Source organism: Gymnoscopelus braueri, assembly GCF_963280865.1.
Source record: "Gymnoscopelus braueri genome assembly, chromosome: 12".
NCBI classification, from domain to species: Eukaryota; Metazoa; Chordata; class Actinopteri; order Myctophiformes; family Myctophidae; genus Gymnoscopelus; species Gymnoscopelus braueri.
Window position 1 is genome coordinate 40,378,747 of NC_137614.1, and position 24,241 is coordinate 40,402,987.

Genomic DNA, 24,241 nt, shown 5'->3' on the forward strand with positions numbered 1-24,241 from the left:
GGAGGAAGATGTCAATAATACCGCTACTCTTCCCACTGACATGTCATATATATCTGGGAGGGAGGGTTGCATAGATAATGAATCCCTGCCCTCCCTCCATATCAGCAGCACAGATACTGTGTGCCCTCAGGGGAGGAGAAGAGTTATAGACACGTCAAAGACCATCAGGAGATTTGCAATCAGATGTTTAATTAGAGATGGTGACTCATCTTCTGTTTCCGATTAGGATTTGTAAATAGACTTGGAAGGGGGTCAGGCTGACTTAAGGCAGTCTCATGCTTGACATTTATGTTTTTGTGTGCGTGCGTGCGTGCGTGCGTGCACGTGGGTGTGTATACACTTGTATGCGTGCATGCATTTTTATCAATGTGTCTGCTTGTCTGTGTGAATAAACATTGTGTAGACTGTAGAGATTGCTGCAATCTGTGTGTATGTTGCAGTGTTGGTGTGCGTGCATGCGCGCGTGTGTGTGTGAGTACACACACACGAGTATGCCCTATGCAAGCATGTGTGTGTCATTGTAGCTGAGGGAAGCAGTGCATTAATCACAGGTTTTATGTGGTATCTGGGTGGGTGTGAGTCCTGCTGTGATGTGTGTTTCACCAGCAGAAGGACAGACACGTGTCCTCTGTTTTTTGGCCGTGGGCTAATTTTATACCCAGTGAAGGATTTGCTCGTCTCAAGGTCAAAATGGCAGAGGTCTCATTAGAGGGCAATGGGCGATTTACCAAATCACTCAATAGACTGGCTTGATGAGTGTTGATGAATCTGTGAATGTGCAATAGTCATTTGGAGTCAAAGGGATACATTTGTATGTTGTATCCCTGTATCCCATGGTGGTTTTGTCTTTACACGTTGTGGAAGAAGTCTTTCCAGGCATGATTTTGACTCATGTATTGATATGTATTAGGCTGTGGACACCCATTTGAAAAGGGGTTGTGCCAGGGACCTCCATAAGAGAGGATTTGTGCTATATTAGATATACTGTAGTACATACTTCTACAGTGTATACTGTAGGTGGGGAAAGTGAGACCTATTTTCTGAATAGTCATTCTTATACATTATTTCATTGGGTTAATGACTTAAACCCTATTTACTTCATTGACTGAATGACAAGCTTGTAGATATTCTGTTTTCGAATTTTTGCCCCAGAATAAGGAGGTTCATGAGGTTAGTTTTTAAAGGTAGGGTAAGTGATTTTCTTTGGTTAAAATAAGTGTTAAATAGCTCTATATTCTGATAGTACTCATTGCTATAGAGTGTTTGTTCAGTAAAAGGAGTCTCCTTGTCTCTCCAGCTCTTTATAAAAACAGAAAATGCATTTTGGTTTCAGTTTCAGTTTCATTTCCAATTTTATCCAATCAGGATGGAGAACTCAATCAGGATATAGATTAAACAAGTGAAATTGAAAGTGATGACACTAAGAAATTAGGTAAAAATGGGTACTTTCTCCTGATTGGCTGAGATTTTGACACCTACCGTAAAATGTATTTTCTGTTTATTAAAGAGCTGGAGAGACGGGGAGACTCCTGTTACAGAACAAACACTCTATAGCAATGATTACTATCAGAATATAGTGCTTTAACCTTTTAACAAAATATTTTTTTTTTAACCCAAAAATATCACTTACCCTACCTTTAAAGTTGGTGAAATAATATTGAATAATACTTTACTGCTCCTAATTTTTTGGGGGGACACCTTCGAACCAACTCAGTGACCAATGCATCGATATTCTGGGCATAGGTGAACATTCTGTGAAAATAGCTATTTTCTGCAAAGTGACTTGGTGTAGAGGGGGAAAAAAGGAGGGGACCAAGTATAGACCTTGGGGGAGTGTATAGGGTTTAAGTGGTTAATTATGCTCATAGACCACTGGCCCTCAGAGCCCGTCATATAAATGACGGGCTCTGAGGGCCACTTTAAGTCACGCACGTGGATAGGAATATTATATAACATATGCTGTTTCTGAATATCTCATGCATGTTTAATGTGGTTAATAAGTTATTGACGAGGCGGTTGACAGGCTCGTCATTGCCATTGGGTGGCAGGTAGGGGTGTCGCTGTACCATTGGGTGGCAGGTCGGGGTGTCGTTTATCTGGGGGCCCATTTCACATCAACTACGAAATGTTTCACAGGATTTAGTGGAGCCTTGAATTTTCCGTCATCCCTCTGTGAATGTGTTTATTACAAACGCAATCTTCACCATCAGCACAGAACCACAAAGGACCTTTCACAGATGACGGGCGGGTGTTTCTCTAAGGGGTACCTAGCTGTAATTGCACACTGTTTCCTCGAACGTGTTTTCTTTCTGGTGGTGTATTCGTTAGCGAGGCTTTGACCGCAAAGAGTTATTTTTGGCCGCATGTCCGTCCGTGATATATGATGTGACCTTCTCTCCCCCAGGTACGACCAGACAGCCCAGAGACGGGGAGATCTCGGGGGTGGACTACAACTTCGTCTCAGTAGAAGAGTTCTTCTCTTTGGAGGAGTCGGGAGCGCTGCTGGAGAGTGGCAAGTTCAAAGGTGAAGGAGCCGTTGACATCATTGTTCATATGCTGTTGGTTCTGATGTTATTCTAGGCTGGCATAAAAAACACCTACAGTACAGTAGACCTGTAACATCATTCATCTACTGTTTTCATGGCCTTTTTACATTTGCACATTTACATTTTGTACTATTTAATATCAGTTAATAAACAAATCATCAGGGACGGAGCATACCTCCATGTCTCTATGTTGTCGCCGATTGAAATATCCAATTATCTATTTATTCATTAAGTTCCACAAATTGGCCAGAATGTCGAATTTTACTCTCTTTATTTGCATAATGGCCTTTTCCTTTGTTTCTTCTTTATTGATTAATGAGGCAAGCATATGCTAATCAGTATTCTGTAGGCTGCATGCTAAACTCACCCATTAGTAATTCACTTCCCCCATTCACCTGAAAAATGCATGAGCGCTGGACGCTGGTACTACTGGTTACTGTATGTGCTTTGTATTGTTTTTGAATGGTTCAGCCATGATGAAATGCATTAATCCATGTTATAATTCCAGTTTTCAGTATGCTAAACCTGACCTAAGCCTGAAACATACTTATAGGGTGAATGGGGGAAGTGAATGGTTAAATGAGTAGTTCACCCAAAAAATCAACCCTATCAATTACACACCCCATGAAGCCTTCTATTCATGGAGATTGTTTAGTTTTTGTCACATTCCTGAGCCAATAATTTGATGACCATTGGTCAATAGGAGACTCAGTAGAGTCAAAAACTAAAAAGAAATCCATGAATTCAAGGCTTCATGGGGTGTGTAATTGATAGAAAATAAGTAATTATTTTGGGTTAACTACTCCTTTACGTTTAGCATGCAGCCTACATAAAATAGGTAGTAGGCTATCATATGCATGGCCTGCTTAATCATGGAGGAACTTTGTGAATGAGACCAACGCAAAGGCGTGAAAACCCATAAAACTGTGCAAACACACAAAAGGGCAGAAATATGCAGACGTATTCACTTCCTCAGATTTATACATCTGCACCATCTCCTGATTCTGGTTTTATACTGTACGTCTCAATTAATGCGGAACTGGCCACATTACGCATGAGTCGCTCGGCGTGACCATTATGCACCGCTGTGAATATTTATAGCTTCTGCACAGACTGCAAAGATGGGATCTCTCTGGTTTGGGATAATTGCATCTGTGACATGCCTATTGAAAGGCACGAATGTTGTAGTATTCTGTAACAAGTTTGTTAAGCACCTCATTGAGATGCAGACTAGGGGTTCACGACTCGAGTCGCTAATGGACTGTTAACACGGCCTATTGTTTTCAATTACCCACAACAAAGCAGTAGTGTGCGTTAACAGCGAGAGATCGGCTTGATGGTAGCTGTCCTACTTAAAAATAATGGTTGACAATATATATATTTTTTTCCCCACGGTTTTGTTTATTTCAAGATTCAGAAGAATACACAAATTCTAGTCAAGTAATATCAAAAGTAAAAAATAAATACGTAAGAATTGTACAATCCTACTCCAGCAAGGTGGAGACTATTATAAATTGCATACCCTGAATCAAGTTTTTTAAACAAACAAACAAGGACAAACACGGCGACAAATATGCAGATAGAAATTAAAATGAATAAAAGAAACAATATTATACCACATGACACACATCACAACAAAACAAAACAACAAAACATGGCTTGATCACCCCACAAAGCAAAACATATAATGAACATAACAATACACCCACATAGTTCCCCATAATAGACTAGAACAACCCAGCTCATGTCTCAATATACTCAAATTCAGGCCTATACTTGGTTGACAATATTTTATACAAAATAAAATAAAACTCAGTTTCCGTGATTGGCATCGCGGAACACCAGCAAATGGTCCACGTACCACGAAGGTCCACCGGCCACAGGTTTGAGACCCCTGGTAAAGGGTATCCCCATCCTGCGGACTCCTCCCCCATCCTGGGTTTGACTTCTACCTCTGATTAAAAGCCTCCCACAGATTAGCCATCCATAATTCATAAGAGTTTAATGGGAGCAATAAATGTCACCCTCATCCTTGCCTTGCCTGTGACAGTGACAGACGCACGGCTCTGGTGGAAGCAATCAGGAGAATCATCAGCAGAAAGTAGCTGAACGCCGGCAGGGGGAAAAAACTGCACTAAGTGATGTTCGGCTGGTAACCTGGTTGTAATGTGTCCCTTCATACCCTGATCTCCATGAACCACATGTGAGAGACAGACATTAATTGGATTTGTTTTTCAGCCGGCAGAGCAGATGGAGAAAATGCACAGTATTTTACTGATCCCAGGGGAGTGTATATAATAATGCACATATAGTAGATCCTGGTACAGCAGTATATACTGGACCGCCCATCGGGAATGAGCCTGGGCTTCTTTACGCTCAAAACCTTTTATCTCATGACCTCATTTCAGATATGGAGTCATGTGGCATAACATGTACCATGGAGATTGTATGCTCTTGTTTATTGAAAACCTTTAGATTTATGATAATGGATTACCTTCACACCACGTTACAGCACATGACTCTCAGCTATTACCTGAATGATGCATTGCAGCATCAGTTCTCTTAGAAATTAATTTCACAACACAGTGGTGCAGGAAATGCATAAGGAAACATGCGACACAGTGGAGCCCATGCGGTGCTGTGGTTCAAAGTGCAGCGCATTCGTTACGGCTGCATTTGTCACGGCAAAATGGTCTGTTACGTAACCTGATCTTCCCTCTCCGTCTCAGGGAACTACTACGGCACGCCTCGACCCGTCCACATCAGTCCCGAGAGCCCGCCCATCACCTACCAGGAGCACCGAAACCTGCTCCGGAAGTTCCGAACGCGCAGCAAGTCCCTCAGCAACCTGGAAAAGAGAGCAGACGAGGCAGAGAACAGTGAGGAGGACTCCGGCTTATCAGGCAAGTCTGACTTCAGCCCGGTGCAGATAGAGCGAGTGGTACGCTACGATGACTAAAACGACTGCCGTTACAGGGACTGTGATGAGTTGATGATGTCATATCAGAGGTAGTGCAGTAACCTGGAGCCCCCCCAGGGGTCTATACTTGGTCCGCTTCTTTTTTTTCCCCTTTCACTTTTCCCTCCCATCTCGTCGCTGAAAATAGCTGATCTACAAGCTCACAGCGCTTGTGCTTGTAGATAGTCTATTAGGGACGCTAGGGTTCATGTGGTTTAGGCTATAATATATAAATACTGTATGTTCTGATCATGATCCATAAGGAGGATCCCAAGTTCATATAGGAGCAAAGCAGGGAGCAGAATCTGTATCTTAAAGGGGAAACTCCCGTGTTAAGGGCGGTACAATAACCAGCAGCTAGATAACCGCAGTGTCCCTCTATCTATAGCTACTGTCGCCGACACCCAAATTAATCAATCATTGGAACAATTAGTATGCCACTGTCTCTCTGTGGAGCAGTGGCCGCATCGATTGCTTGGATCACTTCCACAAGAAGGTCAGTCTGCCCTGGGGCGTGGAGGCATGGAGGCAAGCAGATACTGGAGACATGCACCCACCCAGACAGACAGGCATGCACCCACAAAGACAGGCATGCACCCACACACACAGGCATGCACCCACACACAGACTGACAGGCATGCACCCACACACATACTGACAGGCATGCACCCACACAGACAGGCATGCGCCCACACAGACAGGCATGCACCCAAACACACAGGCATGCACCCACACAGGCAGCCAGCCAGCCAGCCAGCCAAGAAGGTAGGCAGGCATCTACCCTCCCAGGTAGGCAGGTAGGCAGCCAACCAGCCAGCCAGGCAGCCAGCCATTCAAGAAGATAGGCAGGCAGGCAGGCAGGCAGGCAGGCAGGCAGGCAGGCAGGCAGGCAGGCAGGCAGGCAGGCAGGCAGGCAGGCAGGCAGGCAGGCAGGTAGGTAGGTAGGTAGGTAGGTATGTATGTAGGTAAGTAGGGGAAGTGGAGACAAGGATTATTGATGGAGGTAACAAAGCAAACTGGGTGGTGTGACAGGAAAGATAAGCAGGCCAGGTTATACGTAGACTGCTGGAGCTGAGTGGAGAGATCAGAGGGAGAGACCAGCAGAGGAGAACAGGGAGATCCAGAGTCTGATAAGAGGCAGAATGGAAGGTGAGGCAGAAAGGTAGCCTGGCTGGCACAGTGCCAGACAGATGGGGCGGCGTTCCACACACGCAGGGAGGGAGATAATAACCGATGTGGCGTTTGAAAGAAGGATGCAGTCAGTTTGGTTTGCCAGCGAGATGCCCCGAGGTCGAGACCTCTGCTGACTCATCTGCTGAACTGAAACTTGGATTATGCTGCTCCTTTGGCACGTGCTGCGACAGTCGCCACGACACCCGTCGCCATGCTTGACGCCTTGTGGAGTCATCATGCCAACGGCTCACAGCTGAAGGACAGTCACAAGGACAGCCAGGCAGAGAGATTTGCTTGTTTTCTCTCAGCTGGGCGTGTGGTGGAATATTTTTGATCACACTCTGTCCCTCAGTGGGAGGAATGGACCGCATGCTGACCTCAGGGTTTCACCGGAAACACCGGCAGAAGGTCTCTCAGTCATTTAAGGTCCCTGTCTACATGTCCCATCATCTCCCATGGTGTGGTTTAAATCCTCAGGAAATCGACTGTGTTCCATAAATGTACATATAATATCCCCCCCCCAAATGTCCCTAAAGGACCTTCTTTTTCTTTGCTCTATCTGTGCCCTAATTTAGTAATCCATATCCTATGAATTATGCATGAGTTTGATCCTCCAGAATATCCACCAAACGCACCACGACAAAAATAACAAGCCAGTCACTTCCTCTGTGTCAGAATATGAGGGACTCGGCGCTTGTTTTGTTTCACTCAATGTCACTGCATACTGTACTTCTGCTGGATCATTTTTGGGGTTCGGCGCCACCGTAGATGTAGAACCAGTCTGTTCCAGTACACCCTGTGCCGGAGATTGATCTGTCAATCCTTAAGACACTGGTCGGCCACCCAACCTGCCACACTTTAACCACTTCCAACCTATTTTATGTATTTTCCAAAATGTTCAAAGAATTAAAAAAAATTGCAAAACAAGGCAGATTTACAAGCTCACAGCATGTCGTATCGTGATGCGTTGTGAGTGTGTAGATCTGCTTTTTCACTAGTCGTTGTTTGATGAAGTATATAGGGCATAACTGAATAATCACTCCTTTACTTAAGGAGTTACAGGAGGCTCTGCAGGTGTCAGCCACAACGCTCTCCCAGACCACCATTCTCCTGGTCGGCCTCGGGGGTCCCGCAGAGGGGATGGCAGGGAGATGGAGAACGGAGGAATCCACAGCAGAGGTATCGCCAGGGCCAGGGGCTTGTTGACGGACCACTGGGACCAGGCCTTCAGTGACCCAGGAGAGTACTATATAGAGTGAGTTACAACCCAATACCACTCTGTTGCACATAACTGCACATAATCGAGTTGCTGTTCAAAATGGCTTTAAAAGCTACAATCATCTGTAAGTTTTATGTCTGTTGTCTCACTCTCCGGACGGAGAGAGGTGACTGCAATGATATCTTATTGATTCTTCTATACATATCTTTTGTTTGTTTGTTAATACAACATTATTTGGACCACTCTGTATGGTATGCTAAAACAATATAACTATTCCACAAAAATGGTGGTTGTAGCTTATAGCGTTATAATATATCTAGAGAACGGAAGGCCCTGCCCCCACCTATTCATTTCGATGAAGGTTGCTCAGCAGCGCATAAAGCACCCGGAAGTGCACTCTTCTTTCGGGATTGGCGCCAACGTTGGAGCCAATAGAGCAGGTGCACTAGCGTTTCAGACGATAAAAGCATGCTCAGTAGCGTTTTTAAATGCGGAAGTCTTGCAATACCAGATTTCTATGGCTTCGATAATCCTCCACGGTTCTGGGGGGTTGGGTTGTTCTTTGGTCTCCCTGCTCTTCTATTGAGACATTTAGATCCTGTGGTCAGGTAGGGACAATACTGGTAGAGGAGTGGTATTGCATGAAAGCCAAAAGTGAACTTTATCATTTGCCCAAAATGCACGTTCTGTTAGCTTCACATTGGAAATGTTGGTGCTCATGCGGGGGACCTGGGTTTGAGTCCTGGGTAGGATGTAATAATCACGGATTGTAGCTTTAAAAAGATCCAGATTGACGCTCTTAAATATGCTCATAACAGGCAAGCTGATCTCTTCTTCTATTTCAAGTGTGTTAAATTCCAGTGGTGCCACATTGTCACTATTTTGATGTTTTTTTTGTTGTTTTTGTCTCCAAGTCACAAACCCAAGAGGCCCAGCTGGTCCCCGAGTCCCCGACCGTCAAGCAGGGATTCAGCCTACAAAAATGAATGTGAGACCCCCTTTGTGTGTTTCTGGTGCCGTGTTTCACTGCCGATGTAATTATGGGTTCCTGGGCGACGCATTTCACTGTGGAACAGAACAGCCTAATTGAAACTATGCATTCATCATGGCAGGAAGTAACAGATGCTTGCCAGCTCGTTAATCAATTCAAATGAGATGGAATTAACGTGCAGTTGAATTGAGACGGGTGTAAGCACACAGCATTCACGTTATACAACTAAACATTTGTTAGGTTGGCTACATTTTCTAACCGATTTGAACAATCCGCTATTTAAAGGTAGTGTAAAAGATTTTTCTTTGGTTAAAATATGTATTAAATAGCTCTATATTCCCATAATGTGCTAGAGTGCTTGTTCACTAACAAGGCTCTCCCTGCCAGCTCTTTAGTGAATAGAAACATTTTCAGGTTCACATCAGGAGAGAGAACTCATAGGACAGCAAGTGAAAATGGTAACGCAAAGAAATTAGCAGACAAAATTGGAACTGGAACACTATAAATGCTAAGCTGATGAATGGATTCTCTCTCCTGATTGGATGAAAGGAGAGAGAACCTCCTTTCATCCAATCATTTTCAGGTGGTGTCCCACCTGAAAATGTATTTTCGGTTTATTAAAGTGCTGGAGAGACAGGGAGACCTCTGTGTCTGAACAAACACTATATAGCAGTGATCACTGTCAGAATATAGAGCTTTAACTTTTTAATAAAAAAGGTTTCGCTAACCAAAAAACATCACCTACACCACCTTTGATATTAAACACATGAACCTTAGCGTCCGTATCCTGGGGCTAACATTCAGCAAAAATAGCAGATCTGCAAGCTGCACACGGCGCATGGCAAAGCGATTTTCCTGGATGAGCATCTCTACTTCTCTTTGGAAATCTGGGTCAGGTAGTATAGACCTATAGACCCATTTCCAGCTGGAATCTCTGTGAATTATTATTAGAGATGGACTTAACTAAAAATAACAAGAGCCTGGTCTGATGTATGAATACAACCAATATAACATTTCTCAACTAGTTCAACAGAGATTTGTGGAACAAGGGAGGGAAGAAATCAATTCTGGAGCTAAATGTATAACCTCTATTGTATTGTCTGGCTTCAGCAATTGCCAAATATCTGTCAGACCAACCTCATCTATCATTTGATGAATAGGTTGTTATCTAGGACTTGGAATGGTTGATGCTGCAGTGGGATGCTGCTTATTCCATTCCCCATCTAACACAAAATTCCACTTCACAAGCAGGGAAGTTCATTTGGTAAACAGATTCAGTTAAATATTTGGAGCTGTATATATGCATTTAGTATGCTCATTGCTTACCATTTCACCATACAAAGAAAACCATAAAGAAAAACAAAGCAACCATCTAATGTTCAGCATTTAAGCCCAATTAATACTGTTGCTCGCCGAAAATCGCCGATCTACAAGTTCACAGTAAGCTTGTAGATCCGCTATTTGCAGCACACTACACCGTCATACAGCAGAGCATAAATGAGGCTTTATGGGAGGGTCCTTGTGGATTAGGATAGCGACTCAACTACTTCTGCTATTACATGCACAATTGTCTCACCATTCATTTCAGTTCATTTGATGATTTTAAATTTGTGCACGTAAAGAAAAAATAAATATGATTAAGGCCTAAAGCCCCAAGCCCCTGGTGTAGAGGTGGGCACTGTGCCAGGCATGCCAAGGAGCATAATGTGGTAGGACAGTGACACATTTTTATAATCTTGTTACGTGCTCAGCTGGTAAAGAACAGAACGAGGACATAACGTGCAGTATTTGTGCAATGTGCCTTATTATAAACAGCAAGAGACCAATCATATCCTATAAAAATGACACGAGTGCAAAGCCTCTCACTGAGCTGCAGTGCACTCCTTCAGCCACCAGAAGGCAGTGTGGCTCAGGCAGAGAGTGTGTGTCGACTGAAAGGATGACTTGTAAGGTGTTTCAGTAAACCTTTTACAAAATACAACTGTGACTTCGACGCAGTTACCTACAAATACTGTAATGAGAAATGAATGGCCACTCATTGGATTACCTAAAGACATTTAGTTATTATATTATAAGACATGTTGAAATGGTTGAAATACTACCCTTGACATTATAATACACCTCCAATTACAGTTGGTAAAACATTTTTTTTGATACATTTCAGATATTGAAAGGTCAAAAAGGTAGATAGAAATAAACGTATACTGTAAAATCTTCAGTGTTGATTTATCCATTCGTAACTCTGAGAATGTACGAAATGGGACCAAATGGACCCGTACATTTTCAGAGTTAAATTACCACTGAGGATTTGACTGTGCATTGCTCTTCTGACCTGGGGACTGGATTACGTTACTCAACATCGATCTTAAAGATGGTAATCTGCAGACACACAGTCTGTGGCCCATTAAAGTGCTAGTGTTAATGGTACTGCACGGTTTCTGGCTAAGTGCCATCTGGTCATTGGTTGTGACTCTGTCTCCTCCTCTCTCACCTCACAACATCTCTCCTCTGTATATCTCTGATGGTAATCTGTGATGGTGGTGGTGTCTCTCTAATGGTGTCTCTGATCTTGTCACTGATGGTATCTCTGTCTTATTGTCTTTACCTCTGCACTGCCACTGACTTGGACATTTTGATGTCTGTGCATTGGAGGTAAAGCATCTGGTGTCCTCCATCAGGGTTCACAGACCAGCCAGAGGAGCTCCGGGGTTACCCGATCCATACCTGCATCGTCAAGGGTTCCAGAGGGTTTGGTTTCAACATCGTGGGAGGCAGCAGACTACAGGAGTTCCTTCAGGTCTACAGCGTGACGCCAGGGGGGCCCTCTGCCCTCAAGACAGGTATGTAGAGTGAAATACTTTTTTAAACAAACAGTTCCAGCATGAATTAGGCATTAGTGCAGGCATTTCAGGCACTGAAATTGTTATTAAAACTCCCACGCCCCTTAGCTATTCTAAAATCACTGTAAACCACAGCCTCTTGGTAAAATAAATGGTAAAATGGTGCTTTTATATAGCGCCTTTATCTAAAGCACATTACATTTCATTAATCCATTCACACACCCGACGACGGAGGCAAGGCACCAACCTTGCTCATCGGGTGCGGTTAAAGGTTCAGTATCTCGCTCAAGGACACTTCAACACTGACCCAGAGGGAGCTGGGGATTGATTAAACGGGAACCTTACCGTTGCCAAGTGTCTGCACCCTGGGTAAACAACAAACTTTGCTTTGCTTTGCTTTGCTCTACTTCCTGAGTCACTGCTGCCCTCTAGGGGCCACAGATCCTTAAGCCATTAAGACCGGTTAAGCGTCTGTGTAATTTTAGATTTCTTTGGGCTATTTTAGAAAAATATGTAATATTTGTGCAAATCTTTTAATATAAATATATATTTTTAAAGCAAACATTTGCAACTCAAATCTTTGCATCTGGGGGGTCCCTGGAACAAAATCTTTTGAGATAGGGGGTCTGCGGCCAAATATATATCATTTTGGGTGGTCCTTGACATTAAAAAGTTGGAGCACCACTGATATAGCAACATACGTTTTTCAGAGAACTGTTAGGATTTAGAAGACATTTGTAGATGTGTTTCCCGGATTGAATGGGTTAATTTAACAAGATAGCCTTCTCCGGAATTAAAACACTTGCGTCCTGTGGGTGCGTTTGGAAATTACGCTCTGAGCACCCCAGATGCTCTCTGGTCGTTCAGAAATTGACAGTGGTCGGAGCGTGACAGATTCTCAGAGAGTATTTCCAAATACACCCTCCTGAACCCACATGACACAGATACAGGAAATCAAACAAAGTTGGGGAGTCTTGCTTTCCCCTCGTCGTATTGCTTCAGTGGAATGAAGCTGTTGTTGACATCCTGATGCAATGTAAGAATTGATGAAGAATCATTTCGAAATGTGATGTACGCCTTTTGAAAAGTGATGCGCACACACACACACACACACACACACACACACACACACACACACACACACACACACACACACACACACACACACACACACACACACACACACAAACACACACACACACACACACTTAGATCTATTTTCCTTGTACAGTGATTGTCAGTTATGTTTATAGTTGCTCAGTTATGATCGGTAAGTTTGCCTACATTTTGCATTGGTTTTGTGTCATCTACATGAAACTGAAGGTTAATGGGGGTTCTTGATGCCTTCCATAATGTCTCCTCTCACACAACAAAGGCCTGAGACACAATCAGTCATCATGTCGTCATCTCTCGTCGTCATCTCTCTCTCTCTCTCTCTCTCTCTCTCTCTCTCTCTCTCTCTCTCTCTCTCTCTCTCTTCCTCCACCTCCTCCTGTGGGATTAACATGATGGAAATGTTCTGTTCTCTCGCAGCAAATGTATCTCTCAATCAATCCTTAATCCTAATGGTTCCCATACAATAATCTAGCTATCATTTCAAACGCATATGGAACGATACATGCATGGATTCTGACAGCCACATGTGACAGCACACACACTTACACACGCACACACGCACACAGCCACACACACACGCACGCACACTCGCACTCAATGCACGCCAACACTAACCGATACAGACATTCCATCCCAGGAACCCGGGACACAGGCAGTCTGCAGGGAGGGATCTGGTTCATTTCTGTTAATAGGCTGGTTTAGAGGGATTAGTTTGAGGGATTAATCCACACCCACACAAATACAGTGCAAAACACACCAACAGCATTTGATTTATGAACTACACTGGGTCTGACTGCAGATTCACGCACAAGAAGGGATCAACATACTTGTACTAGATCAGTCAGTTCAAGTCACTTCTGTTTGTGTAGCACACATCATATGAGATAAACTCTAAGCCATTGAAAGACCACGCAATATTATGTATAGATATACAAAGTACAGTAGCATGCATGGCACACACACACACACACACACACACACACACACACACACACACACACACACACACACACACACACACACACACACACACACACACACACACACACACACACACACACACACACACACACACACACACATACTACTAACTAAAGTCCTTTGGGGGAAAAAACTAAATGCAAAGTAAAATAGAAATCAACAGGGTTCATCCTGCAATCTGCCTGTTAGATTATGAGATTTCTTGTGTGCAAAATTGACATTTTGGCCTGCGGATGGCGCTAGAGGAAATATGGGGTGACCAGAATCAGTAGGGTTCATTCTCTGGGGAGCATACAGTAAAATCTATGACAATGCAGCCGGTGGTTGAATGGACAGACACACCAATCAAACGATGCAAATAACAAAAGTAAAGTAACTTTAAAGCTGGATTTATACTCTGTATAAAAATGTTACCAGTGTCACGGAAAATAGCAGATTTTCAAAACTGCGACGGAAATGTCTTGTTATTGCGGCAGTGCCTCAGGAGGTAGAGTAGCCGTCTGGGAACCGGGAAGGTTCCTGGTTCAATCCCAGGCTCCTCCCTGGCTGCGTGTTGACGTGTTCTTGAGCAAGAAGACACTGAACCCCTAACTGCTTCTGATGAGCAGGTCAGTGCCTTGCACGGTTTCCTCCACCGTCGGTGTGGGAATGTGTGTGTGAATGGGTGAATGTAACGCACATCATCCCATTCAATCCGGGAACTCATTTGTCATTTTAGATTTCTTTGGCTATTAAAAAATAGCAGATATACAAGCTTATTTTTGGAAAGAAATCGGGAAAATGTGTGCAAATCTTTGAATATATATATATTTTTAAGCGAACATTTGTAACTCAAATCTTTGGGGGTCCCTGGACAAAATATTTTACAAATGTTCGCTTTAAAAAAATATATATTTTCATGATAAAAAAAAATAGCAGATCCACAAGCTCATAGCGCGGCACTCGGTGCCACGCTATGAGCTTGTATATCTGCTATTTTTGAATAGCCAAAGAAATCTAAAATGACAGAGATGCGTTCCCGGATTGAATGGGTTTAAAAAAGCGTTTTGGATAAAAGGCACTATAGAAATGCTAGAGCACGTTTTAACCATTTAACCTCCTCTTGCCTCCCCAGCGGACCTCCTGGTCTACATCAATGACGTGTGCGTGCTGGGCGTGACCCACAAAGAGGTGGTGGAGATGCTCAAGTCGGTGCCCGTGGGTCAGACCGTGGACGTGGAGGTCAGACGGGGTTACCCCATGCTGTACAACCCCGACGGCATCCCCAAGCGGCCTAACCCCGGGGACCCCCCTCTCCTGCCCACCACCACGCAGCCTCAGTCTCTGAACGGACGCCTACCTCACCGCCTGTCCCCCGCTCTGCACACCCAGCAGGTTTGTACTCAGATTAGTTTTATACCGATTCTACAAAATGTCTTCAAAATGTCTTCTAAATCCTAACAGTTCATGTCAAGGACCTCCAAAGTTGTATGTATTTGGCCGCTGACCCCCCATCTGAAAATATTTTGTTGCAGGGACCCCCCAGAAGCAAATATTTGAGTTAAAAATGTTTGCTTTAAAAAATATATATATTCAAAGATTTGCACACATTTTCACGATTTAAAAAGAAATAGCAGACCTACAAGCTCCGAGTGCTGCGCTATGAGCTTGTATATCTGCTATTTTTGAATAGCCAAAGTATAAAATAATGGTTAATGTGGTTACACAGATGCGTTCCCTGTTTGAATAGGTTAAGTAAAAGTATCAATGCTGCGGCATAACAATATTCTATTACTAAGTAAAAGGCAGAATTTGCATCAACATATGCTACGGTACCAAAGTAAATGTGCTCATCATTATGAATAGCCCATTTCACAATTATTTTCAAAACATGTCGAAATGTATCCAAATGTTTCGAAAATATTCGATGCACAAGCTCTCTGCGTTGTGAGCTAGTAGAATTGCTATTTTCAAATAGCTGAAGCATAAGATAGGACTTACTGTAAGTGATTCATGAATGTTTTACATATATACTCTAAATCTGCAAAGTAACTAGTTTTCAAATAATTGTAGTATAGAGTAAAAAGTCAAATACATGCATTTGAGATGTAGTTGGGTAGAAGTGTAAAGTTAAAAAAAAGAGTAAATACTCAAGTAAAAAATGTACTTATTTTTTGTCTCAGAGGAGGGCTGTGGACACCTACCTACCAGTGACATCATCATTAGGCAGGTTTTCTTTTTTTTTCAAACAAAGATTTTATTGTTATGTTTATTAACGCGAGAACAATGGCTTCCATTATAGCCTGCTAACTTTCCAGGAAAGTTAGCGTTTCTATTACTGTAGCTTGGATTCTCCAATGATGATGTGACCAGTAGGCGGGTTTAAGCACAGTACTTGAGTAAATTTACTTTAGCTTCTTTCCACCGCTGGACAGCACACCCAGTACCTTCACCACAACGGGGTCCACGATGACAGGAGGTACGCGGAGGCGGGCATGGACCTGGACGCCAACGGGAACAACCACCACCACTCGGCTCCCAGGCTTCTCCAGCCGTACAGACGCTCCAGCGTGAGCCAAGCCATGTCGTCCGGCCCCGTGCGACCTCCCCGCTCGGTGAGAAGTCTCGCCAGAGCCAGACTGCTGTCCCTCGACCCGACGCTCGCCAGCCAGAGCGACAGCGAGGTGGTTTCTGCCATCGGATCGCACAGGTAACACTTGTATAAAATGACACTGTCATCTTACGGTGTCATTGTTGTTGTTTTTTCACTTAAGTAAAAGTATCAATACCGCAATGTAGAAATACAAATGTTGCAAGTAAATGTCCTGCATTAGAAATTTTCCTTGAGTCAAAGTGAAAGTATTAGCATCAAAATATACTTGAAGTACCAAAGTAAATTTATTTAAAAAACGTCTACATTTTAATACATGTTTGAATAGACAAGGTATAAAATAAGGCTTAATTGCTTAATGTATGTATGTTTTGTAAAATAATCTAACTAACTAGTATCTAAAGCTGTCAAAAAATGGTAGTGTAGTAAAAAGTACAATATTTGTCTCTGAGATGTAGGCTAGTGGAGTCAAAGTGTATAAAGTATTGAAAAATGGACATAGTCAAGTAAAGTAAAAGTACATCAGAATTTTACTTATTTACAGTACTTGTAAATAACTTCCGCCACAATAATTTTCACCACTGGTTGTTCATACCGAAAACTCGAACATGAGTCGTTGGAAGTGACAGCGTCACTCGTCCTCTCTCCTCCCGAAGGGCGTCTCTGATCCGTAACCACAACAATAACTCCTTGACGCCCACTCACACGCTTCGCTACGGAACCTACAAGTCATCAGAGAGCGACATGTCCACGTGCACCGTGCCCGGAGCCAGAATCCCCCTCCCTTATGCAGAGAGGAGGCCCAGGTAGGCCTGGCACCATTATCACATCATCGCCTGATCGCAGTTATTCGAGATGATCGCGATTATTTTTTGCATAATCGTTTCCATTCATTTGTATAAGTTCATCTGTTGAAAAACATAGCGAAAACAGACGATCTACAAGCTCACAGCTTGTAGATCGTCGATTTCTGGTATTTAACCCATTCAATCCGGGGGACGCATCTCTGGCATTTTAGGTTTCTTTGGCTATTCAAAAATAACAGATATGCAAGCTCACAGCGCTATTTTTAAAAAATCGTGAAAATCTTTGAATATGTATTTTTTAAAGTGAACATTTGTAACTCAAATCTTTGCTTCTGGGGGTCCCTGGAACAAAATATTTTACAAATGTTGCAAAGATTTTCACGAAAGTGCCGCACTATGAGCTATGAGCTATGAGCTTGTAGATGAGCTTGTATATCTGCTATTTTTGAATAGCCAAAGAAATCTAAAATGACAGAGATGCGTCCCCAGATTGAATGGGTTAAAAATATATATATAAGTATAAAATTATTAAATGTTTGGCCTGTTCTGGCCATAGTACTTTATTTGGATTATTGGTACTGGTCATTTTCAGTCATTTCTTTGTATATTTCAGTAATAGGCTTTGTATATAAGTTAATAGTCATATCTGCCCTGTGCAGTTTTTATTTACAAAGCCTAAAAGTCAAACAGCAGCAATAGTTTGTTGTTCGTTTTATGTTTTAATGTTCTTATGTTCAATGCCAAAAAAACACAAATAAATCGTTAAATCGCAATTATTTGCATGACAATTAATCATCAACTCATAACATTTTCAGGCCCTCGTCGTCGCCGGGGGGTCCGCGGAACGCCCACGTTCACGCCCGCTTCTACCGGCCGCACGGCTCCTCCTCCTACCTCAGGATCTCCCCGACCCCCGACAGCCCCCACCACCACCACCACCACCGCGGCTACAACGGCTTCGCTAACAGCAGCAGCGCCAGCCCCAGCAGCGTGCCGGCGTCCCCGGGGGGCATGAGCCTGGGCAGCGTCAGCGGGGGCGGCGGCGGGGAGCTGGTGCCCGTCGCTCTGGCCCAGAGCGAGGCGGAGCACGGCCTGGGGTTCAGCGTGACGGCGGGGGGGCCGGGGGGCCAGATGACCGTGGTGAAGAGGGTCTGGGACCGGAGGCAGTGCAACTCCCTGCAGCCGGGGGACGCCGTCGTCAAAATCAACGGGGCCGACGTTCAGAGCCTCACAGTCCCACAGGTAATATACATACTGTGTGAGCAGTGGTGTACTCACATCTTTTACTTAAGTAAAAGTATCAATACTGCAATGTAGAAATACTCTGTTTGCAAGTAAAAGTCAAGAATTCTAAATTTACTTGATTAAAAGTACAAAAGTATTGGTATCAAAATGTATTTAAAGTACCGAAAGTAGAAAGTACTCATTGTGCAGAATGTCCCATTTCCCAAGTTTTCAAATGTATAAAATTCTTTCGAAAATAGCAGATCTACAACCTCACAATGCGTCTCGATGCGACGCATTGTGACCTTGTAGATCGGCTATTTTCAAATGGCCGAAATGTATATAGGGCTGAAGTGGTTAATGTATGTTTTTGTAATAATAATAAAAATCTACAAAGTAACTAGTAACTCAAGTTTTCAAATAATTGTAGCGGAGTAAAAGTACAATATTTGCCTCTGAGATCATGATGTAGTGGAGTAGAAGTAAAAGTACTGAAAATTGGAAATACTCCAGTAAAGTAAAAAATACCTCAAAATTGTATTTAAGCACAGTACTTGAATATATGTACTGAATTACTTCACACCACTGACTGTGAGTGGTTCTCAAAGTGGGGTCTGGGGAACCCCCCAGGGTTCCTTGAGGTGGCTTAAGGGGTCCCCACTCCCCAGCTAAATGTGTTGATAGTTAAAAACCAAATGGCCCTTCTAGGTCTGTAACTCCAAGAGAGTCCAAATATAAGGGGGTCCGTTTGCCGAATGCATACGGACCCCCTTAGGGGTACTTACGATAACCGCTGAGGAAAACAGATGGATAGAAATGAGAGCGGGGGGAATTTGTTGAATAGAAGAGGATTTCACAATCTTGGAATTCTACAGAGAGTCTGTAATTATGCCCCTGACATCTGTTTGAGATTTCCGTTCCCGAAAATATATATAAAAAATATTATAACATATTTGTTTTTAGAATATATATCTAAAAATATCTTTAACATAAATCTGCTGTCGGGCGGAAACCAGCTATGTAAAAAAATAAAATAAAATGTTTTTAGAACAACACAATGTGTCCTTATATTATCATCACTTTACACAAATACAGCTCAAGTGGAGTTCAATAGCACTGATTTATTAAAAGAAAAAGTTGAAAAATAGCTTTATTTTTATTTTCAGCGCTTCTGATGTACAGTACTGAAAATTGTGTGACACAACAGTCAGTCTCGAGAGACTAGCCTTGCGAAAATGTCATGTCTGTATTTTATCAGTGTGAAGGTTAGCTACTACAGTGTAATGTGCTGGTTCTGCTTCCAGGTTCAAAGGATACTGCAGGAACACACCAAACAGGGAGAGGTGGTCTTATTGGTTTACAGGGCAGGTAAGTGTGACACTTTTGTGTAAATGCACTGAGCCTCAGGGTGGGTTGCAACAACAAGGATTTAATTAAGCATAGTTTAGGGCTTATCAAGGATTTGTTGATCTAGGTTTTGTTTTTGTTGCTTCACTTAATTTTAGGTGTTGCTTAACAAATCAGTGACTAAAACCTTAACCTGCGATTCATTTTGATTGCCTGGATTGGCCAGTGTAAATGAACAGCATCAATGTTATTGTTTTGAGACTAATCACTAGCATTACATGTTTTTTTCCCTATTGTGAGAAAACTGGCATAAACTTATGTTAAACGAAAAATAGCATGTGCAGTGCAATTCTTCATCAAAACTCAACAGGGTCCCTTACTTTCCGTTGAGGAACTCTGTTGTTTTCTTCAATCCATCTAATATCGTCTGACATTTTGGAGCAACAGGATTAAAATGTATCCTGTTTATTGACAAAACTAAAACTAAGATTAAAAGGATGGGTTAAATGTAAACCGTTACTTTTAAACTAGGTATAAAGTTTTGTGCAACTGGATTAATAGATAAACCATGATTTAATCCAGATTACAGCTGAATCTTTTTTTGGTACAACCCACCTCAGAGTCATAGACATAAAAGTCATAGTTAATTCATAAGCAGATCTAGTGTTTCAGCAAAGCAGAGTCAAGCTGGGGGAATCGATGATGCTTATTGCCATGGATACCATAACGCATTGGGGTCCCCAGCATACTGCCTCAAAGTGAGGTTTATTCAGCTATTTGAAAATAGCTAATCTACTGTATCTAAAAATAGGCAAGCTTGTAGATTGGCTATTTTCATACAATTTAGAAAAGAACTAGGGCCCCTAGCGCAACATATTTTCAAATGGGGGCCCATGGCGAAATACAATTTAGGGGTCCTTGGCATGAAGATGTTTGAGAACCACTGCCATAACCAACACACTGATCACTTCTTCAGATGTATTTCACATGGAAGCACACCATTGACATGAAAGAACCTTTATTTCGATACTCAGATTATTATGTGTTTTTATTTGTTATTACCAGGCAACCGTCACTCCTCCGTCTCCCCCAACTCTGGACGGAGGCTGCCCCCACCTCTTCTAAGACCACCTCCTCCACCCGGGGTGTCAGATAACCCCTCTCCGCCCCCAGAAGCCCTGCTGCCTCTGCCCCGGACCTCCATCAACACCCCTCCGTCTCCGGCCCTCGTGCGCTCCTCGCTGGTGCAGAGCACCAGCTTCTTGGAGTCCATTCCCGTCACCTTGACCATGGAGCCTAAAGACTGGATCAACACGGGGCTGGAGGACGAGGGGGACGGCGTACCCCCCGCCGAGGCAGGGCCAGACAGGTAGGCCTGTCACAATTATTGCATAATCGCCTGATCGCAATTATTTGAGATAACCGCAATAATTTTGCATAATCGCTTCCATTCATCTGTATACATTAATCTGTTGAAAAATCAAATAGATCTCGCTATTTTTTGAAAGTATTGAATTATTAAGTACATTATTTATTTTGATTATTGGTGCTGGTCATTGTCTGTAATTTCTGTGTACTGTATATTTAAGTTATTTGTCATATATGTATCTGCCCTCTGCAATCTTTGTTTACAAACCATAAAATGCTAACAGAAATAAAATGTAGATTTATATGGTACAAAAACACATTAAATCATTAATTGCGATTATTTGTATGACAATTAATCGGCAACTAAAATGTCATGATCGTGACAACAACCCTACCGACAGGCCGGGCGGAGAACAGAGTCGGCCGCACCGAGGTTTCGAGGTGGAGCTCAGGAGAAAGCCAGGGGAGGGGTTCGGGTTCGTCATCGCCTCTCAGGATGTGGAAAACGGCAAAGGTGAGAGCCATCTGCCTGGTGACAAATTATCTCATGTTGTAATTATGCAGCAGCAGATCAGGGTTGATGTTTGAAGTACAAGAGATACAGTACAGTTAAAAACACTGGGGGACTCCGGTTTAAGCGGTTAAATGGCTGTATTGGATTTCTTCGTACAATTAAACCCCATTCATGCTTATAAAGTGAAAATTCATCAGTGTATTCATATAGAAAACACGCCTATACTGTGCATAGGTTTAATAGTGAAGAGGCACGCTATGTTTTGACACAGCTGTGGCTCATTGAAGCGGTTCTTTTTCTAGTTCTCTCATGAGGATCGTTGACTACACTGTTGATTGCTCTTTGATAGGACACAGCTGGCTGATGGTTCCAGGCACATCACAACCATTTGTTTTGTTCTTTTCTGGGGGGATTTGTTAGGTAGGACAGGGGGCATGAATACGCTTCTTAATACGCACGTGTGTGTGTGTGTGTGCGTGTGCGTGTGTGTGTGTGCGTGTGTGTGTGCGTGTGAGTGTGTGTGTGTGTGTGTGTGTGTGTGCACGCCCCGGGCCCTTATGAATTATTCGGAAAGTTATTCAGAAAGTTGAATTTCAAGCACTGACATTGTCAGTGTGCTGCAGCCATTTGGTTACCTGCCCAGGGGAAGAATCATGCTGTCGGATGCTGTTGGATGCTGTTGGGAGTAGATTGCCCATTAGGTAATTGCAGATTAAAAGGTGGTTGCCATGGCTTCATGCCACTGGATGAGTCATGATCTATTAAAGAGGCTTTTACAGTAACAACCCTGACAAGCCTGCTGTCCCTGATCGGCCTTATCTTGCATTGTTGCAAATCACTGTTTACACATATCATCTGCTACTAGATATTTGTTACAGGATGCATTTTTTATCTTTTAGCAGAGGATCCCTGACATTTAATTAGTTCATCAAGTGTGAATTCCTACGTATACCTCACACTTAATTAAATGATGAATGAATGGTGAGTTAAAGTGGACTACAGGACACTTGCCCCAAGGGGGAACTCGCTGTAAATTGCTGTTTTTTGGAGGTCACACACAAGAAGAATTTCTGGTTATTTTCTCTATAACCTTGTAGTAGTAATTGGCTGGATTAAGAGCATGTACTGTATGGAGGCAAATGTGCCTTTCTGCGCATAGTTATGCATATCTGAATGTATGCGTGTTTAGTATGCATGTGGGCAGACGCACGTATCCTGTACGCACGTACACATGCGCTCGCTTTTGTGTGCTGTGCACTTTTGAGCAAAAATCGATGGAATCAATAGTCCAATGATGGTGGCCGAAGCCCCGTGCTGCAGGTCTATTAAGCGCTCAGGTTTTTATGTGTGTGCCAGCACCGATCCTCTGTCTAAATCACCATGTCAGCACAGGAAGCCTTTGTTGACAGAACGCCTCGTTCTCACGCTGCTGCTGCATCTTCCCTCTGCACCTCTCCGTCAGCTCCCGCCGACCTGACACACCGCAACCACAGCCAGGGCTGCTTTATCGTCGCTGTCAGCCCGAAAAAACTTGTATCTCCATATTTCACACTTTAAGAAATGCCTTACTTGTCATACAACAGAGTCACGCAAACGTAGCGGAAATAGCCGATCATCAATTTTTTTTGTGTGTGTGTGTGCAAGTGGTTAAGAATCAGAATCTTTATTGTCACATCACAGGTGTAAAACAAGTGGGTGAAATTAGTTTTTGCTCCATCGTTTCTGTTGTTTCCAGAAAGAGAAAGATAGAAAAGAGAGGGGTGGGGGGGGACAGGGGGAAGAAAGAATTATCAAATAACAAAAAGGTATTTACATATTTACACATAGCATATCCATCCGTACAGTATGTTCATGAGGTTTAGACATAAGGCTCAGACATAAGGTGCGTGAGCATAGCAGCTGGTACAGTATATACTATTCATGATATACTGTAGACATTAAGGTGGTAAAGTGTCTCTGTGGGAATATTGGAAAAAAAAAGAAAAGTATTAACAAGAGCTTGTGACTACAATAATAACTACATCGGATCCATTGGAACACCTGGTTATTTTATCCATTTTCCTGAAAAGTATAACTGTTTTGGACATGCAAGGTTTCCGCCCAGCCAGTGACGTTATGCTTTATGGAACACATCGCGGCATTAGTAGCTTTTAGTATTAATGGAAAGGTTAGCCACTGTGTCCTGTGTGATATATGACCCCCTCCCCCCCCTCCTCTCCTCCATTCTGATGCGCTTCAATCTGCTTTATGGGCCGAGCCGACGTGCATTTACGTTGTCATGGTGAGATTAAGGTAGTGGCCCCCTCTGTTCCCCGGTTTCTGTGTCCTCGTTCGCCCCACCGTCCGTCTCACCCCCGTTTGGGGCAACGAAAACCATTTCTCTTTCTCTTGGCAGTCGCTGCTGCCTCTCGCCTTCTCATCTTCACACTTTTCTCTCACCGCTCTTCATCGTGGTCATTTATCTCCTTCTTTTCCCACCTCTCTCCCTCTCTCTCTCAATCTCTCTCTGCCTCTCTCTCTGTCGCTCTCTCGCTCTCTCTCTCTCTCTCTCTATCCCTGTCTCTGTC

At 43.1% G+C, this 24,241-nt stretch overlaps 1 protein-coding gene across 1 annotated transcript in view; it reads left to right on the forward strand.

The window, feature by feature from the left end:
• Positions 1 to 24,241, forward strand: part of magixb (MAGI family member, X-linked b) — a 79,852-nt gene that overhangs the window by 39,881 nt on the left and 15,730 nt on the right. The window contains exons 4-15 of the mRNA XM_080443986.1: positions 2,405 to 2,524; positions 5,276 to 5,449; positions 7,732 to 7,933; positions 8,812 to 8,885; positions 11,567 to 11,728; positions 14,940 to 15,199; positions 16,240 to 16,514; positions 17,072 to 17,221; positions 18,037 to 18,463; positions 19,750 to 19,813; positions 20,858 to 21,161; positions 21,562 to 21,674. Coding sequence (XP_080300112.1) covers positions 2,405 to 2,524; positions 5,276 to 5,449; positions 7,732 to 7,933; positions 8,812 to 8,885; positions 11,567 to 11,728; positions 14,940 to 15,199; positions 16,240 to 16,514; positions 17,072 to 17,221; positions 18,037 to 18,463; positions 19,750 to 19,813; positions 20,858 to 21,161; positions 21,562 to 21,674 — 2,325 coding nt within the window. The remainder of the gene's footprint in view (positions 1 to 2,404; positions 2,525 to 5,275; positions 5,450 to 7,731; positions 7,934 to 8,811; positions 8,886 to 11,566; positions 11,729 to 14,939; positions 15,200 to 16,239; positions 16,515 to 17,071; positions 17,222 to 18,036; positions 18,464 to 19,749; positions 19,814 to 20,857; positions 21,162 to 21,561; positions 21,675 to 24,241) is intronic.